This window comes from Halictus rubicundus, chromosome 15, assembly GCF_050948215.1.
Source record: "Halictus rubicundus isolate RS-2024b chromosome 15, iyHalRubi1_principal, whole genome shotgun sequence".
Classification (NCBI taxonomy): domain Eukaryota; kingdom Metazoa; phylum Arthropoda; class Insecta; order Hymenoptera; family Halictidae; genus Halictus; species Halictus rubicundus.
The window spans coordinates 7,013,438-7,032,658 of NC_135163.1; the positions used below are offsets into that span (position 1 = coordinate 7,013,438).

Genomic DNA, 19,221 nt, shown 5'->3' on the forward strand with positions numbered 1-19,221 from the left:
AATCATCAGGAAGCCCGACTGCTGTGCGGAGGCCGAACCAAGGCACACCTACGCTAACTGCTTCTAACGAGTAATTGCGAGTGAGCTGAGAGAGAGTAACTGGCGGTTCGCGCAAGCCCGGTACGTTCGCGGCGGAGCGTGGTCCGCTCAGCTGATCGACCCACGTGCTGGACTGCGCCTGGTCAGCGGCGGCGCTTCGTGTTGGATTCAATATACAAAAGTGTGCAGTTGAAGAGGAAGCCTTGAATCGCAGCTTCGGGTCTCTCCTTCTGCCTCTCTTCCTTCCTCGTTGATCGTATAGACGATACGCGGCGCGAGTGACTCGGACTCGGACTCGGTGGGCGAACATATTCAATCCTCTTGACTCGACAGAGCGCACTGCCTGGTGAATCGTCGCGCGAATATCTCCTCGTCGTGGAAACCGATCGATAAATACCTCCCGGGGATTTCTCAGTCTGCTGTGTAACCGCGAACGCGCGCTCTCTCTCTCTCTCTCTCTCTTTGTCTCTCTTTCTTCCCGTCTCCCTTTCTCACGTGAGATCAGGAATAGCTGTCAAACCGACCACGTGTTCCTACAGAGTTCCCCGGTGTATACGTGTTCGCGCGTGTACCAGTCCGAGAACCAGTGTGCCCTAACCGAGGACAGAAAACAGGAGCACGGTTCGTTGCAGTCTCATATGGGAAACATAGTCGACGCCGTTCACGCTGCGGATAAACGGCCAAATGCTCGATGCCGTATCACGCAGGACTGTTAGTAACGAGGGAATTAACGTTCTATTGCTCGCTCGAGTCAATAGTAAGTATGCCCACCGACACGTATTGTTGCCACGAGATCTTTACACGCGATTACGAGTACAAAGACCGTTATTCCCGATAACAGCTAGTGGGTTTACCAGATCCGGGGACCAATAGTGGGGATGATTGCAGACACGCATCAATTACTTTAAATAGGAAAAATACAAGGGAACCGAGGTTCCCATTTTCTGTTTTGACGCACGAATAAATTAGATTCTCCACTGCAGTGCTTGCCCCCAGTCACACGACGGGCTTATCGATGATCGAATTGTTTCGGTGCTGCGGCAAACAAGATTTAGATAGCACATTATTTTGTACGAGTTCTTGGACAAGTCAAATGTTATCTGTCGGGTATCTTAATGTTTGCGGGAAAACCGGAAGATCGGTAATCCTATGCAAAAGAAGAATACGTTACGAAGATGCAGTAACAATTTCATTGTACGCTTTGCTTTTGTCGAGTATGCTCTCATGGTCGGTGAAAAATAATAGTAGGACGGGTCGAAATGGCTGATCTCTAATCTTTCCTTCTGCAACGACTGAAATGATCAAAATACGTGACATTTGTTTATTTTCTTTGTTTGACCCGTTGCAGTGCGATTTATTTTACGGTTACAGTGTTTCGTCGAATAAGCTTGGATTTATTGTAAAAAATTTCATTTCGATTTATAGGAAAATAATTATATACGTGTTTAGTAAGTTCTGTTCGAAATCTTCGTCACGAGCCTGACTCGATGTTGCAGTGCAAGAGGTGAAAAAAGAATTGAAATAAAAATTCTGCTGAATCCGAATTAATCTATTTTCGTCATGATTGGAAAGCAATGTGTATGAGCACATAGGTGCGCATTTTCAAAAATGAACAAAATGTTCGAAGAGTTCATTTGCACTTTGTATCAGTGCGAAAGTACCATCTTGGATTCGATCAACATTGTGGCAAATGTTCGACCACGCTTGTTTCCGCGGGAACTTCGATCGGCTGGAAAAGTTGAGCGGAACACTTGTTGCTGAGGAGATATCGAAGACAATCTTGAACAGTTTGGTCTGTCTCAGGTTTCGAGAAGTCATCGCGCCGACCCTCCTGAAACATAATCTGCGGTTTGTTCGTGTGACAGTCACAGGCGCAAGCTAATCGACCGTAACCGCGTGCATCCGCGTGTCAATAGAGGCGGAGTTAACAGGGGGCACCATAAATCATCGCGATAATCTTCAATTACCGACCGATATTCGAAGCTGGTCGGTGGCGTACCCTACCGTAGGCAACCACCATGTATTAAGGGCACGGGGTAGTCACCGTGATTTTTTAATTAATAATTTCCATTCACAGCCTTCAGACACAGACTTAAGATCCGACGGGTCTTAAGTCTGTGACTAAAATTGTCACATTTTTTGCTCTGTATTATCGATATTATGAATTCTGACGCCAGAAACGTGATTCAAGTTTTCGCCTTTATTTCGCAACAGAATCAAGACAAATTATAGCTCAATTTGTAGCTGGAGATATTTTATAGTGCGCGCTGGTCTCGACATCGTCCAGAAAACTCATCTAATGGCATAAAAATGCTTGGATTCCACGGCATGCGCATCGTCAATTTTTGGCCTACTTCTAACGCTTATATTACCAAATATCTGCATAATCTCGGCAGCTCCTTACCAGCGCGCACTAGATTGAACCTTCCTCTTTCGAACGAGCCCTTTACCAGCGACAAAATATTCTTATTCAAGGACGAAAACTTGAGGCACGTAAAACCATTTTTTGACGGTAATGTAGTCACTCTACCTTATCGCGAAGCTCCAGTATTTCAAATTTCCCGCATTTACCTCCATTCCGAAATTATGAATTGATACAATCGTGCTCAGGTGTAATGGGCATTTAAAATGGTTTTGCGATATATTTAACAGTGACTCATCCAATGACTGGTTTCCGCGGTATTGTAATAAAGATCGCACAAAATCTATATAGTGCTTCTTAGGTTTACTGTTAAATAGAAAGCTGTATACCCGGTTGCCTGCACAAGGGTTGAACAGAAAGCGGATCAGGGGTCCAAACATTTCCCTCCCTTTTTTAAATTCAAATCTACTAATTCGAACAGAATTGTTTATTAAAACTGTTTGAAGTACGATAATTAAAAATCTAAGATTTCAAAGCGAGACCTCTTGGTCGATGTTCCATTGTCTGTTAATTGAGTTGGCTCAGTTGTCGGATCAAACCGATTGTTGCTAATTGAAATACAATTCTCGCATTGTTCGCGCTGACACACATTCTTGTTGATTGTACCGTGCTCGATAACAACCACTTCGAATACGTTAGCATTTATAAAAAAGGCGCTTTGCGGATCGTTCATTTAATTAACTATTAAAGTATGATTGGCTCTCCGGACTTTCTATAGAAAATCGATCCTCTGCGCATTATTTAATATCTTGACCGTGTGTCAAGAGGTTGCCGATTTCATTTAAATCTTCCACGAGGGCTCCAAATTGGAACGAATTCGATACAAACTGGAATTTATCAATAATTAGTTATAAGATTACTACTCTTATCAGGAATTTATCAACGAACGTTGTGGACTTATCGGTGAAGATAAGTACATGGATTTGTCTTTGTTTTCTCTGTTTAAATCCTATATTCAGAGTGATTGTTATTTGCTATTATTATAGCAAATAAGGGACCAGGCCTAACCGACACTCCCCCGCCTAATACTACCCTGGGAGAGGGGTAATGGCCTTTTTAGCTGGACAAAATTAACTTTCAAATAAACAAAAAACTAACTGTGCTAATACAATCTAAAATAACCATGTATTAAAACCCTTGAATATTAAAACTTAAAATTCTTTTGTTGTATGTTTACAGAGCGTGTAAACTTCACCTAAAAGACGAACACCTAACCAAATTTTTCGTTGATAAAATCATCCCTGAAGGAATAGTAGAACATTTGTTGGTTTTCCAATGTCGTTCTGGGCAAAAATAGAAATTTTCCGCGTCGAATGGAAACGCTTCTGGATGCAAGAAAACAAACGAAGCATTTTGCAGGCCGCGGTGAGATAAACATATCGTTCTTCCGGGCGCAGGAAGCTCGAATTAGCGGTGGAATCTGACCTACTTCGCCATGCAGATCGTTTGCATCTTCTTGCATGTCTCGTACCGAACCGGTGCAGACGAAGCGCGAAGGTGTAGGCTCTCCTCTTTCCTAATTTCCTGTCCGCGAATTACCGCAAATTGGAATACTTCCTCATTGTCGGTGTCGTCTCCACTATTCCCCTTATCTTTGAACCAATTATATGAAAGGAGGCGTGTATTACGACGAACCGACGATTCTGATAACAGCTTCATAAGCACTCATCGCTTCAATTGTGTAGAACAAATAAGTCCGTCTTCGAGTAGCTGCTGTCCCTTGTTTGGCAAAGGTATTCGTACTCATCTACCGGAAGCCTAAAGAGCATAAAGATTGAAAGCATAAAGAATTTAATAGTATCAATGAATTCAGTTTTTTGTCGTTACCGAGCAAGGAAAGAAAGTCTTGCTTATCATTTCTTGTAATTGACGTAGACTCGAATACCTTCCAGGTGTACTTTTCAGAAGCGCACAGAACATTGTCTACAATTGTCTGGGCCGACAAGTGAATCTGTTTGCTGATGATGTGCGATTTTCTTCGCAGGATAGCAAAGCGGAAGAGTTTCTCTAGCGGGCCGCGGAGGCACCCTGTTATGTGGCGGATCGCAGGAACTATAATATGCGAAACATCGTGCTAATCTTCTCATCGGCATGGATTCTTGCGACACAACGAGGACTATGCGGCAAGCTCGAGCGGGTCGCTCAATGTCCGGACGTCGTTCTCGACGATTATTACGCTTACCGTCACATCTCGATCATCCACTTCAACGTGCCAGACTGCACGGTCGCTGCAGCGTTCAGGTGAACATACTGTTTCAACCTTAGACCATACGAACATGTCCTGAGGTCATTTGAAGAAACATTTTCCTTTGGGAAAATCTTCTCCGTGGCTTTGTTAAGGAGTTATCGAAGAAAAACACGTTCCAATTGTTCCAGGTTCACTGTAGAAGAAGTGAAAACTGGCGGAATAGGTAGATGCTCGCCAAGGAACGTCTCGCTATTCCTGAAGTCGGGTAGCTTGCCTTTTGTGCGTCCCGATGGCTCCAAGATAGCCGCAAAGCTGATGAAAGGGAGACGCCGTTATTATGCTTTGAACATGGAGAGCAACGAAGACGAGTACGTGATTAAGATAGACGCTCCAGCGCCGGGCGATTGGTATGCCATCGCGTTTCGATCATGGAGCGACCCGGACAACGGGAAGATCACTCAAGAGGGTATAGAGACATTCATATTTTCATGTCTCTACTACGTTTTTGCGACTTGTGCCAAAATTGTTGGATGCCTTAGTAGCAGGGACGATAGAATATCGATGCATCCTCTTCTTCAGGTCTGGGAGCCTCCTGCGACACTGTGCTGAACGCAGAATTGCTACTCGAGTCTGCATCCCTGGTGACGCTGATGGATTCGAAGCTGCAGTACGAGGTGCACATGAACGAGAGCGCCGACTCGGCGATGATGCAGCTGTTGGTGCCGGACAACTACGTCGAGTCCAGCCTCTCCTTGAGGTCATCCTGCGGCGAGGAATGCCGTGTCGCCGTTCACATAACCGCGGACGATCATCTGGCAGCGACGATCGTCAACACCACCAGCGCCACTCTGCTCTTCAGGCCGTACTCGGACGTGTTCCATTACGTGACCCTTCGTCTGCTCTCCGGCGAAGCTTCGAACGTGTCTTTACAACTGCTCGACACCACCCCGACCAACGCCAGCCGACCAACACCAGTGGAATTGATGAGGAAATCGCTGCCAGACTTCTTCCTGTTCGACTACGAACATCTGCTGGCGAACGGCACCGAGCCGTCGGCCTTCAACCTCTCCGCCGACGTCATGTCCGTTCTCAGCTTCAGAATCGGCCGGATCTATGATGTGGGCGGCACCTTGACCTTGGGCCTAAAGCTGATCGAAGACGAGGAGGACAAGGACAAGAGGAACGTCGTCGTCGCGGCTTGCGTTTCCTTAGGTCTGTCGGGTTTCATTTCAGGGATTGTAACAGCTAGACTGCTGATCTTTGCGAATCTTTGAGTATCTCTTTAAAATCTCAAACGGCAATGTGTTCTAAGTCAACTCTTTTGGCACGTTGATCAACTTTTCAACTGATCTCGACCGGTTTCCATTTTCCCAGGTTACTATTCAAATATCACTGCCGGTGGAGCGTGCGTGCGACTGGACAATATCACAGCGGCGGACATTTACGTGAACTCTACAGAGCCAGCCGGCGTACACATTCCCTACCCCGAACCAGGCACCTGGCACGTCAGCCTAAAGTCTTTCTGCGTGGAGGAAAATTGTCAATGCGCGTCCACCTGTTTGAACGGCACCGTGTGCGAAGAATGCGATTGCATGATCCCCTGCGACGCCACAGTGATGAGCAGTATCTCGTCTTTACCCTGCATCGAGGGTGATTGCAACTCCCGTGGAAAGTGCATGCACTACATGAGCGGCGGTTTCGTGTTCGCTGCGTGCCATTGTTCAGGTGCGTTGCTTACCTCGGAACAGGAATAACGTTCTGAAATTGTCAGCGTACATGGCTCACTGTAAATTTCTGGTAGGTGGATACAGGGGATTCGACTGTGCCGACGATACCTACGTCCTCAGCAACAGCGACGTGATCATACGGGTGCTGTTGTTGACCTGCAGCAACCTGGCGTTCATAGCGTCGGTTTACGTGGCGGTGAAGCGGGAATACTTCACGGAGGCGATCGTTTACGCGGCGGTGATGTTCTTCTCGACGTTCTACCACGCCTGCGAGGCTGGCGAGGATGTCTACAGCGTGTGCATCATGAGGCTCGGCGTCCTCCAGTTCTGCGACTTCTTCAACGCTCTACTGTCCATCTGGGTGACCTTGGTGGCCATGGCCTCGTTCGGCCCGAAGCTCACTGCTTTCTGTCAGGTCGCTGGAGCTGTTATCCTAGCCATGAGCGCCGAGATGGATCGCACGGCTCTCTGGGTATTTCTTTTGCCTGCTATCACCGGCTCGGCCCTCATTGGCCTGTCCTGGGGCTCCAGGTGCAAGAGAAGGGGCACTGTACGGTACCCGTCTCGTCCTTACAGGTATGTGGCGATTTAACGTCTGTTTTTGTTTTTCTTTGTTCTTGGACAATTTTTCTGTTTGATTTATTATTGATCATATTGTTTTCTCGGATTCGCAGAAGTATTTATTTTCCGGCTGGTCTCCTGCTGGTGTCCCTCGGCCTGGTCTGTTACGCATTCCTGCAGACACGACGGAATTACTATATTATTCACAGCCTGTGGCACGTGTGCGTCGCGATAGGGGTGGTTCTGCTTCTGCCGAAGCGACAATACATGAAATAGCGTTGCCAATCATGGGAAACGGGTACAAGCGTGTTTAGAATTGTTGGAGACGGAGAGCGATTGTACATCGAATGTACGTTGTAGATACCAGAGAGATCATATTCTTGTAAAACTCGAATAACGTTTGTAGCTGGGGAGAAGGCTATTAACCAGTTAAGCGTGGAGTTTAATTTGAAAAATCCCTCACGGCGCGGAATTGAAATCAAGCAATGACGAATATACACGTCGAACGCAGGCCAAATGCAGCTATTATAAAAGCCAAAGCCCTTGTAAAGCTAAATGAGAAAGAATTACATTTTTATTCGATAAGAAATTAACAATTCGTTAACGTTAACCGCACCGCAAGAGAATTTTGAATGAATACACGTGTATACACGTCAAACACGCTTAACTGGTTAAATGCCCTTTGAGAGCAATATGAATTTAACGACGAGTTTACTAGGTCGAGTCTCAAATAACTTTCATTTTAGTGCAGCTATTTTATTTATCAATAAGACGAACGATTATTATTAGACACCGGATCTCATGCATTTATGATAACAATTAATAGATATAGTCGAAGCAGTACAAATTCTCAAAAATAAAAATTCGGCGGACTTTTAAACATTACGTTTCTTAAAAACTGAGGCTGGCAAAAATTTTTAAAAATCGCCTGCTGTTTGTCCAAACGTATACTTATTGGACAGTGTTATTTATGACTCGATCTGGCAATTATTCAAGGGTTTAGCGTGCGCCAAAAAGCGTAGATAGGAATCGTTCGGTACATGTTATCGCGATTAAAATACGTTCATCGTTAAGGTACGTGAAATGGAAGTAAGGTTCGCTGAAAAATGCTTGTTGCGTTGCGTTTGCTGAGTTTATCGACGTTAACCTGATTTTATATCGTTTAACAATCTGTTGGAAGTATTTCGCTAAGGACCAAAGAACTTCTAGGATACACGTGCATAGAGAGTATTCACTATTTTTCCATGTAACACCATGAAACTTTACGATCGGACTACACGTTGGTCGGTTGAGGACTATCGAGATTTCAGTTACGGACCGAGCGTCGGATCATTAGGAACACCGATGCTCGGTTATGATCTTACGGTATTCGTTTCACTTCTCTAAGAATGAACACCTCGCACGTTGATTATGGATCGATATACAGGTTGGGGCACCTAAATAGCGACAAGACGAATATCTTTACCTGAAAACAAGTTTCATACACCACGTAATGGGCCCCTCGAAACCTAACAACGTTCGTCGGAAACATTTCTTCCGATCTGAAAAAATGTAGAAGTTATTCAGGTGGCTTGTCTTAGGTGCCTCACCCTGTATTGTACTTCTATACGCTCTTAAAGATTGTTGTGTCCGTTTAGGGCACCGGTTACAATTATCAGAACGACGGAAACTCTAAAAATCTAAATCTCGGTAAATTCGCCAGAATTCATCTCTAGGGAAAAAACTCAGGAAACGAAGACTAGCCAAAATATTCATAAAATTTTTTGGAACAATGGCCAAACTAGAGGATGGATTTACATAGTAGTTCAATTAAAATTATATAGTAGCTCTCAAGTATTGTTGAGCTTATGTGTTGTTGTATTTGTCCACAGTAGTAACCGTGTAAAAAATTTAACCATTTTTATTTGTCAAGTATAACATTCCATTTCTCGAGTCGTTCGAATAATTGTGATCGGTACTCTAAGACGAGGGTGGTAGCAACGTTAATCTAGAATGTGCCTACAACGTTCAAACGCGACGATCGTCGAGAAGTATAGGAAGAGAAACGCTAGACTTTCGGTGAAAGGTTCTAGTTACTATATCTCTGTACCGAGAGCACAGACGAGAAAATTATAATCATTACAAGACTGTGAATTTTATGCGTTTCTGAGAATAATGCGTGGATGTAATTTCAAATAATAAAAATAATACATTTCTTACAACTTAATCGAACCACCAAATACAGAAATAAATTCCTATTCGGTTCCTACGAAACACTGTTTCTTGCAGTTGATGAAAACACTGTTTATTTCACAAATAATAATTCGCAGTCTAATTATAATATCTCCTGTGTGCCTCGATCAGCAAATGGTCCACGTTAAGAGAAAATTGTCACGGCATGGTATCGGCTCAACAATTCCACTGGAATCGGCGCGTGTAACAAACAAAAGAAATAAAAGAAAACACAAGAAGATACATTGTGAATCTAGCGTTTGAATTGTCGAGTTGCCTGCAACTACCTAAAACTAGACGATCCTATTAGAAACTGGTCAATCCCTATCTAAACAATACTCTTAGATCCGTTCTATGGCGTTCGTGTTTCAAGTTACAATAGAATTTTTCAAAGTCTATTGTAGCGTCTTGTTCAAAAAACATTGATAAAAGTCAACTATGGTGTGTCTCGACCGAACGATCCCCTTAAGTATGCAACCTGCCTACTTGCTAGTTAGACCGGTCCAGGTCCACTAGGGGCTGTCGTGGGCTGTGTGTTAACGTTAGCAGCAGCGGTAATCACGTTCGATAGCAGAGATAGCATAGTCTCCATGGAAAACCCGCAATGGGGGTACACTCGCGGACAATTGCGACCGGATCTCCCAGCTTCCACCGCTTCCTGGATCGCGGTTCCTTCCATGGCGGTGCGGAAAATCTGGTTGGTTGTTATCGTCTCGATCATGCGATCGAACGACGATACCTGCTCCTCTTCGTTCAACTTGTTCGCCTCCCTCATGGTCGTTGCAGCCTGTTGCGAGTAAGTGCATACGGCTCGCTGCATGCAGGATGTTGTGTCTATCCCGTGTCTTGCCATTATGTCGTCTAGCTTCGTCACTATCTGCGAAACACCGTTCTCTTCACCTGCAATCGATGAAAATTAAATTAAAATTAAAATAGAGGTGCATCCGCCGACCAGAACAATTTTACCTGGTCCAATTCAATATATCCATTTTGTTTAAATCAATATCATATCATTCTATTACTTGTTTATCTTACTTCTCGCATACTGGCCATAGGTGCCGGATAGCACATAGAGCAGTTTGGGGATGATTAGGATGGATCCAACCCCTATAATGGCTCCCAACAGCAGCCCACCTAGGTCTATCTTCGCAGGAGCGTACGAGGACACTCCGTAACCCTACGGCCATTTGATAAAACCTTGTTACGACAAACAACTTTCGTTAATTGAAATTATTTACCAAAGCGACTTACGGTCCCCGTGGTCCCAACATTCGTGAAACCGAATCTCGGTTCCTGACTGCGATCCGTGATCTCGTTTGCGTTCGATTCACTGCGTTTCGTGGATGATTCGCCCCGTGGATCTACTTGCGAAGGCATCGCAACCTGATCCTGAACTTTTGGATCCCTTTCCAAGAAGATCATGGAGCTCGGCACGAACCTGTTGTTTTTGAGATAGTTGTTTTCGTTATTTAAGGGGGTATTCTGATTTTTCATCTTCAAAATAGTTTGTTTGAAGATGTAAAATTAACGCAGTTATATTGATAGTTTTTTAATGTTTGCTTACCCTCCATCGTCGTATTTCGGGTTACCATTGACGAACACCGTCGAAGACATTAACAGGATGATCAGGCTCTGAGCGTTCAATGTCATCTGGAAGAAAAGTAAACTGTGAGACATTGTCATTGTTGACAAGTAGTGTAAAGTAGTCAATTTTAGCGCCCCGTAAACCTAGTGTTACATGGCTGTTGTAATATTAACACTTAAAGTGAACAGTCGAGTAGATAAAGTTAAATATTCAAGCACAGAGCTTGTTCAAACATGTTAATAGTGAAAGCGAGAGATGATGGGGTCTCTATGGAGGAGTATACCTTGAAGGAGCGCAAGAAGATGATGGAATCCGATGGTCGCGTGTCTGTCGGGGAAACTGGACGACACGAAGACAACTCCTGGAATATATAGCCGTTCACCTGATGTTCCAAGTGGTCACCGAGCCCACCAGCCATGAGCATAATTGGCTCCGGTGGTTTCGCTTTCGTTGTCAGATGTTCATGGGACGCTATCACGGTGCGTGACTCGGTCGTCTCTCCGGGAGGACGTCCATTGTCACCCGGCATTGTTGTACCCAACATCTCCAGCTCGAACTAATCTATCTTTCGCAAGAGTGATAACGAGGCCATTAACGGGTCCCTCGGGTCTCTTCCTCGAACGAACAGCGACCAGCGAAACCGAAAGCTGACCATTTGCTAAAAATTGACCCTTATCTGCAAAGGTCTTTGCGTCCAGCTTGCATCACTGTCTTTGCTATTGCTGGTTTTCTTCGATTTGGATAATGTTTGAGTCTAATAAACAATTTTTTTCTTCTGGTAGCTGCTCCCGGAAGCACTACTGGTAGCTAATTTCGCTTAGGCCGTCTGAGTTGAGGGCTGCAAAACATATTTAGTCGTTTAACTCGGTAACTATTAACCCTTTGCTTAATGAAATTGCTCTACTGCTTTAAGTTACCCCAACTCGTTTCTGTCACAGATGTATGAAATCCGCAGTCCAATTATTATCAGTGATTGAATGAGTCGGAAAGGGAATGGTTGCATCTTTTTCCACGGCAGAACCGAGCAACTCTTGCGAAACTGGAGTACGCTCCTCGACAGTTTGTCCTCGCCTGATTTCGAGACGAGAAATTCGTTCTGCAGGTTGCCCCGGAAAATTCACGAAAGTCAGACCCCGTATGCGTGCACTAACAAACTTCGCATGTGAATGCACGCGTACGTTCAAAAAGCTCTCGCAACGAACACAACGTTCCACCGTGCCTGCACGTACATCTCTCGTAAACTATGAATAAACAATGCGTACAGACCAATACAATGCGTTTAACAATACTACTAATTTAACACATTCTCTAAACGCATTCTGAACTTTCGAGACATTTCACTCATCTTTACTGTCATTTTCAGACTGCGGATCTTTCTGCAAAATAAAAATAGGAAATCTATTTCTATCTTTAGTGGTTTTATCAAGTTGTAAGAAGTGTATTGATCCTCTTCGATTCTTGTGATCTTTTTACTGTTTGAAATTACACCCACCCATTTTGGCCGTGAATGGAAAGAAGATAGGTAGAGTACAAAGGTCGAGTTGTCTCGTCTTGCTCGAGGGTGAAGTGTACGGAAATTTGAGACATTTGAACGGCTCTCTTCCCGGTGAAAATGGCGTCGCGGTTACGAAACCACTGTGCTGGAATTCCACGCACGGATCCACGAAATTTCGCATCCGTGACGGTGGCCGGCGTAACGAAGCCGGCAATGCGCCACTAATTTGTCCAGAAATCGCTTTTAGGTTCGTTAATTCGGTGGCAGTTTCCTGGGTGTCGAGGGTAGGCCGGCTCCCGGTACAAAAACTGCTGACAGGATCACGAATCCGCCATAAGTGTCCCCATCCTCGTCCGAAATCGATCGACGGACCTTAGAAAAGTGCAAATCATTCTTAATTTACGGATCTCGCATTGAAAATCCAACGGGCACCATGAAGACCTCGACGATACCTACCATACTGATTATTTGCATGATCTCGAGTCTCTCGGCTGCGGAGAAGAACGCCGAAGCGACGACGAAGGCGTCCAGAGCGCAAAACAAGATATATCATCATCACCGACCGAGTGGAGGACTGATCTCCTTCGATTCTGAAAGCGAGAAAATTCGCGTGAGTTCCATTACGCTACTCAAAACTGGCCTAACGCCAAACACGAACATCTGTACAATTTAATTGTTAGACTGTGAATCTTTATGCAAAATTTAAAGTCTTCAGTTAAATGTTCCAGTAAGTTAAGAAATCCAATGTCTAATAATTGTTAATCCATGGGCTCACTTTGTCCCGGCTGCTTATGGTAAAAATAAGCACCAGTAACAGAGAATTATGGAAACTAGAGAAGTTTGTTGCCTTGCTATAATAACATTTCTAGTGCAAGCGACTTTCGTCTAAACCTTACTTCTTGTAATTGCTTCGACCAACTTTGATTTTGCATAAAAACTTGCAGTCTAATTACAATGATGAATGCCTCTGAATAGTAGGCCGTGCGCAGTGGAAAATTGTTGAACAACAAGCATAATGTTCTGCACTTTTTCTCGTTGATTCTCCAGCTGGACTGGTCCCTGGACATACCGTTCGTCTCGATTCCGATCGATCAAAAAATCGGAGAGCACGGTCACGTCCCATCCTTGTTAAACGTTAACACAAAGGGCATAGGAATCATTGGTGTGCTGACGACTCTGTTGACCGTGGTGCCGCCTCTGTTCTCGAAGGAGCGGCCGCACACGAACTATCGTAAGTGAATAACAACAACTCCGCATTATTGTTGCATACGTTTATTTCGCTACGATGACTTCAGGGTCGGAGGACAGTTCCCAGTGGCTGGAAATGGGAAACACGATCAACGACATAATTTTCGGTAATAATTACGTGGCACCGTGTATGCAACGCGTCGTATGCTCGATCGTCTCGGTGGCCGCGCACTCGGAAAGTCCTACCAGCACCGATAAAATCATCGACGGTTTGTCCAGGTACAGTTACAATACGTTGCTGTAGCGCAAGCAGCGTCAAATTAAACCTAACAGGTGTAAAAACTTAAAGATCAAAGATTAATAGAAGTCTGAAAATTATCTATTAGACAGTAATGTCAGAATAGATTGCTAACTCAACAAGCTTTTGAACACTTTTCGTCGGACAGTAACGTCAAAATAAATCATTCAGAATACGTTATTGTAAGTGACGTAACTAATAACATTTGTAAGTGAATAAATTTCCATTTCGAACAGTCACAAGTGGTTCAACGACGTGACCAACGGAACAATGTTCGAGGACGCGGTGAAGATCGGTCGAAAGGGTGGCCACGATTGCGCGCGCATTTACAAGGACTGCCTGATCACGCCGGTGCTCCTGAAGACGATGATGAGCGAGCTCGGTATAGTGTGACGAGTGTGCTGTGTAAACAACTATCTATGCTTGTACAGTCTCGAATCAACATATATTTTTTTACAATGGCCTGCAATTTCTCTTTAACATTCACGGAACCGTCGTTCGAACGCGCGAGGCGCGAAATCTTGTCGCGTGGTTTGAGCACGATAATCGTTCGAGGACTTTCACTTTTCGCGTTTGTTCGTAATTCGAACAACACCTCCGGAGACAAATGGCGGCGTTTACTTGGCTCCCCTATCCGTGGCTGATCGTTAAAACGCGAGAACGGTTGTTAGGCTGTTCAGCGCCACAATGCAAGGACAGTCGCTCGTTAGACGGAGACACGAGTAAACGTTTTATTTTCTCCTTAATATGTTTTGTCCTGCGCGGCCATTGCGACGCCGCGCCGCCCGGCATTGTTACGTTATGTTCTACTACGGACAAACCCCCGTTTCACTTTCGTCCATTCGTTTCCCCCGAGTTCTCGGTCGGCTCCGTCTTCGAGAGCAATGACACCGCTTCCGCGGAACCGGCCGCCATTGCTAGATCCAACGGGGTTTGACCTATCTTGTCCTTGCAATCGGTGGGCACCCCGTGCTCCAACAGGAACTTGATCGTCTGCGCCTTGTTGTGCAACGCCGCACAGTGCAGCGGCGTCCGACCCGAGAACTCTTTCTGACTGAAATCGGCGTTCGCGTAATCGTAGGACTTGAGACGTTTCACGTTCCCCGCGGAGGCCGCAGCGCACATCTTCTCGCCTATCAAGTAGCCGCTGCCGTGAAGGTGAGCGCCGCATTGCATCAGGGTCTTGATGATCTGCGAATGAAACATCGAGTTCGAAACTTTCAATGAAACTTTGTTGTGCGTTAAGTGACGTCAATCTCTTTTCAGCTTTTAGCTTCGTTGGTCCCGAAGTAAGGTCTCACCGAGGTGGTCAGTCCAAGGCGCTATTCATAATGCAACAAAGAGAGCCTATTCTACGTTGTTAGTTTACATTGACTAACACCGATCGTGCCGAGTGTGAGAGCTCAACTCCGAGCGAAACGATGGACAGAAAAGTAGCAAAGTATTACGTCGTGATGATCGTATTCCACAGCGTCAGTGAGTGGTGTACGGTCGAAACGGTCTTTGATGTGCACGCTAGCCCCCATCCTCAGCAGACACTGGACAACGCTCAAATCTCCTTCGCAGCAGGCGATGTGCAACGCTGTGCGACCATCCGTGTTTCTCTGCGAGATGTCCGCACCCTGGAACAGCGAGCCAGATAATCTCAATATAAAGTTAGGGTTGCCAGTTTGTCTAGGTTTGGTGTTCCGAGCCCTGTCGACTTACGTATCCCTTCAACATCTCGAGTTTCGCCAGGTCCCTGGCGACGACGGCGGCGTTCAACATCGCTGGGAACAGGATCGTGCCCAGTTCCAAGATCTCGGTGGTCGACGAGATCTTCAGAGACCTTGCAACCGCCTCCACGAGATCCAAATCCTCGAGAGAAGGCGGTCTTCCGTTGGTCAGTTCGCCCCGTAAGTTAGTCTGCATGAACTTCCGCTTGGTTTCCGTGTCCCACTCTTTCTTCGACAACACGTACGCCAGTTTAGTCAACGCCGCTTCCGGGGTCATGTCGAAGCCCGATATCACCCCTGCGGTTCAGAAGTTTCTACTAACAATCGGACATCGATTAAGCGTGGCACGCCGATTAAAATGAAAGAGTATAAACCGGATTAACGTGGTCAAACGTGCCCCCAACCCGAAGCGATCTTTCATCCCACGTTCGTACCAGCTTCTTCCAGCTTCTTCCCGGGCTCGTATGTCCCCGAAACGCATCCCGTCGCGCATTGCGTGATGTTTACTATGATGACACCGCGTTTCGACGCCTCGCGGAACTCGCTGATCATGTCCTCCCGATTCAATGGGATGTTCCCAGCCCCGTAGGTTTGCAACACGACGCCCTCGATGGGCGGCTGTAAGAACGCCTTCACCAGGTGCGAGGTGATGCTCGGGAATATCCGCAGCAGACCCACGTTCCTGTTCAAGGTAGCATGAACGTTGAACTTCTTCAGCGAACACGGCCGGAATATCGCCCAATAATCCACTGTAACCGCAAACAACAATTTTGTTCATGCTATTCATAGAGCCACACGATCAAACAGAGAACATCTGTCGCCTTGATCGAAACATTAAGGAATTCCGCTTGTGCCATAGTACTCTTCCTCGAAGTAAACTATTTTTAAAACGCTCTAAAAGACGACGGTGCATACGAAAGAATAGCGTTCCATTGAACGCGTTCAACGTAGGCGTTTGTCTCCAAGCTATCAAATTTTATCAACATTAGTTTTATACTTGTTTAGTAGTATAGCGTTACATTTTCTTTAACCCACTAAGTTCTTCGTAGATTTTTTGAACGCGTATCTTTGATAAGAAGTCGTTTATCTCTCCAGCTAGATAACTTGTTTAAACTGGTGTGGGTACTATCAGCAAAAGACGGTTCTCCATTGTACTATCGTGACACTGACCTTCGATCTTGATATTGGCCTTAGCCAGAGGCGGGAAGTTAGGCGAGTCGAACCCGTTGAACGAGAACGCTGAAACCTTGCTGGTTCTGTTCCCTCGCATCAGTTTCGTCCCGAAGAAAACACACACTTCCGGTATATTGTGATTCGCGGCTATGATCAGAGAGGAGAGAAAGTTCTCCTGGCCGTCGCTTCTCGAGTCGAAAATCGGCACCTGGGACCCGGTTATGATCACTATCTTGCCGAGGGACTCGAGCATGAACGACAGAGCCGACGCCGTGTAGCTTAGAGTGTCCGTTCCATGGAGGACCACGAAACCGTCGAAGTGCTCGTACGCTTGCTGGCAAATCGAAGCATTCAACGTGTTAGATTTTCCATGTTCAATTCAACATACAAATAAACCCTCTGTAAAACAAACCCTCTGTGGCAAACAATGTCGCCAGATTAAGACTTGCCTCCCACGACACCCTTCCCCTTCCACGACGTGCTATTCCCCCGTGAATGCGTCACTATGTCGCGTGGCTAATCCCGATACTGATAGAGAGAGGGTAACTTTTTCTCCTCAATTATTCGTGCTCCCTTCCCCTAATCTGGCGACGCTGCACCGGCCTCAAGATGAACCTTAATGTCGTTGGCAATGTGAATCCAATCGTCCATCGTCATGTTGCTGGAATCGTACAGCGGCGAATACTCCAGCACATTATACAAGACCCGCCTGTTGTCGGTCGCAGTCAAGCTGAAAAAATATTTTTAAAATATTCAAATATTTGTTGCGAAAGATGTATCTCCCGTTGCCCGCGAAAGAGTTAACAACAGGCTTTCCCGAAAATTATGGCGGCACTTACGGAAGAACCAGCGGTCCCATGGATCCGAACCGCTCATTCGCATACTTCTCATCGTGCATGTGAGGGTACTTTCGGAGGTTCTTCACGATGACGTTCGCCTTGGGCACCAGGACTGTAATGAGAAACACGTGCCCAGGATAATTTCGAAATTTTGAGTTACACTAACGAGCAAAACCGAGTCTACACTATTTGAAGCAACATAACTTTTTCAAAATTAGATCAAATGACTTGAACTTTACTGAGAAGTTAGAAGGATTAGTTTAGTAGACGAGGTGTAAAAAATTTTTGAAAAAAGTTTGAATTGGTCGGAATCGCAAAAGAAATAGTAAAAGTTGGTTTTTTCAGCTTTTTTATCTGAGCCTGTATTGAAAATTTAAAAAATGTGTTCGATTCGCTCGAATAAATGATATCCATGCTGAAAATTTCACCGATATTGGTTAATTCGTTTACGAGTTATAAACGCTTAAAAGTGGAAAAATTGCCGTTTTTCACGATTTTCGACTTAAATCGTTTATAACTCGTAAACGAACTAATCGGTGAAATTTTCAGCATGGATATAATTTATTCGAGCGAGTCAAATACATTCTTTAAATTTTCAATACAGGCTCAGATAAAAAAAGCTGAAAAAACCAACTTTTACTATTTCTTTTGCGATTCCGACCAATTCAAATTTTTTACACCTCGTCTAATAAACTAATCCTTCTAACTTCTCAATAAAATTCAAGTCATTTGATCTAATTTTGATAAAGTTATGTTGCTTCAAATAGTGTAGACTCAGTTTTGCTCGTTAGTGGAGGTTTAATAAATAAACAAATAAGAAAAACCTGAGCAATAGCTCGATCAAGTAGATAGATCAAATTTTCAGTATGTACTTAGATCTACAAAACGAAGAAGAAAAGTAAGAGTTCCAAACTGGAACTGGTGGTTACCTCCATCATCGTTCCTGACCATGCCTATGGTTCCACCGGTGTAAAGGACTAAAATTCGGCTCTCGGGGACGCTTCCGGTGGTCAGGTTATCGGAACTATGGTTCCTGAGGTGCCTCATGTTTCTTCCGCCGTTGATTGCCCGTGAAGACTTATAGGTTTCCATGATTGTAGGTGACAAACTATGGCTCCTAATGCGTTTCCCGCTGAATATCTAATCTTTGCGGCGAGCAACCTGCTGTCAACGATATATTGCGCAATCTCTGTCGATCAACCGTATCTGCGTAACAATCCACGTGCGCGCGTTTACTTCCCCACCGCGTTGTACACGTGCGTCGTGCATTCGGACCGATGAGTCAGCAGGCGTCGAGCTAACGCACCAGAACCAACGACTTCAAAATTCAAAGATCCGCAGTCTCGTAATTATAATCATTAACATATTCGCCGCCAGCACTCGTGCCTGGTGACCACGAGTGTGTACACTACGCCAGAGAAATCAAATTAATTTTACGAGACATAGCATGATTTTGCCGTGATGTTGATTCATACAGATAGTCGTCGAGCAACGAATAGAATATTATAATCGTGAAAAGTGTGAGTAACACGAACGTTATAAGCGTTCATAATTTTACAGAAAAATGCGATGCACAAGATTGAACGTTTAATTTGTTCTAAAATGCTGAACCATTGATTTCTCTGCTTACAATGTTAAAGAACAAATCGAAATATAATTATGAATATTGCTATGACAATTTTGGAACTTGTGAAAAATCTAAAGACCCACAGGATCACCAAACAACATTATGGAGTGTAAGAACTGTTAACCGACGGGTTTGAAATATATAAATATGTTT

The 19,221-nt window shown here is 44.9% G+C and overlaps 4 protein-coding genes and 2 long non-coding RNA genes across 7 annotated transcripts; 2 read left to right on the forward strand and 4 right to left on the reverse strand.

The window, feature by feature from the left end:
* Positions 1-230: 230 nt before the first annotated feature.
* Positions 231-7,770, forward strand: LOC143361840 (transmembrane protein 8B). Its single transcript, XM_076801534.1, has 7 exons — positions 231-796; positions 4,446-4,702; positions 4,838-5,115; positions 5,229-5,861; positions 6,024-6,374; positions 6,451-6,952; positions 7,051-7,770. Exons 2-7 carry the CDS (start codon positions 4,521-4,523, stop codon positions 7,211-7,213), a joined length of 2,109 nt encoding a protein of 702 aa, XP_076657649.1. The 5' UTR covers positions 231-796; positions 4,446-4,520; the 3' UTR covers positions 7,214-7,770.
* Positions 1,594-4,721, reverse strand: LOC143361843 (uncharacterized). Of its 2 annotated transcripts, none has more exons than XR_013083536.1 (3): positions 4,644-4,721; positions 3,891-4,219; positions 1,594-1,867 (listed from the first exon to the last, which is right to left on the reverse strand). It is a non-coding gene; the product is annotated as an uncharacterized LOC143361843 (long non-coding RNA). The 2 variants fall into 2 exon arrangements; XR_013083535.1 differs by having other exon boundaries at positions 1,594-1,870.
* A 120-nt stretch (positions 7,771-7,890) lies between the features above and the next one.
* LOC143361842 (uncharacterized) lies at positions 7,891-11,525 on the reverse strand. Its single transcript, XM_076801535.1, has 5 exons — positions 11,017-11,525; positions 10,713-10,798; positions 10,400-10,586; positions 10,184-10,325; positions 7,891-10,048 (listed from the first exon to the last, which is right to left on the reverse strand). The coding sequence occupies exons 1-5, from the start codon at positions 11,275-11,277 to the stop codon at positions 9,642-9,644; spliced, it is 1,083 nt and encodes a 360-aa protein (XP_076657650.1). The 5' UTR covers positions 11,278-11,525; the 3' UTR covers positions 7,891-9,641.
* Positions 11,526-12,253: 728 nt separating this feature from the next.
* Positions 12,254-13,431, reverse strand: LOC143361345 (uncharacterized). The gene is made up of 3 exons (XR_013083440.1): positions 13,298-13,431; positions 12,685-12,818; positions 12,254-12,600 (listed from the first exon to the last, which is right to left on the reverse strand). It is a non-coding gene; the product is annotated as an uncharacterized LOC143361345 (long non-coding RNA).
* Positions 12,689-14,270, forward strand: LOC143361343 (uncharacterized). Its single transcript, XM_076800680.1, has 4 exons — positions 12,689-12,838; positions 13,276-13,459; positions 13,524-13,695; positions 13,951-14,270. Exons 1-4 carry the CDS (start codon positions 12,701-12,703, stop codon positions 14,105-14,107), a joined length of 651 nt encoding a protein of 216 aa, XP_076656795.1. The 5' UTR covers positions 12,689-12,700; the 3' UTR covers positions 14,108-14,270.
* A 146-nt stretch (positions 14,271-14,416) lies between these two features.
* Positions 14,417-18,914, reverse strand: LOC143361342 (L-asparaginase 1). Its single transcript, XM_076800679.1, has 8 exons — positions 18,371-18,914; positions 17,442-17,553; positions 17,218-17,332; positions 16,600-16,936; positions 15,864-16,178; positions 15,422-15,726; positions 15,163-15,336; positions 14,417-14,905 (listed from the first exon to the last, which is right to left on the reverse strand). Exons 1-8 carry the CDS (start codon positions 18,531-18,533, stop codon positions 14,543-14,545), a joined length of 1,884 nt encoding a protein of 627 aa, XP_076656794.1. The 5' UTR covers positions 18,534-18,914; the 3' UTR covers positions 14,417-14,542.
* Positions 18,915-19,221: the final 307 nt, after the last annotated feature.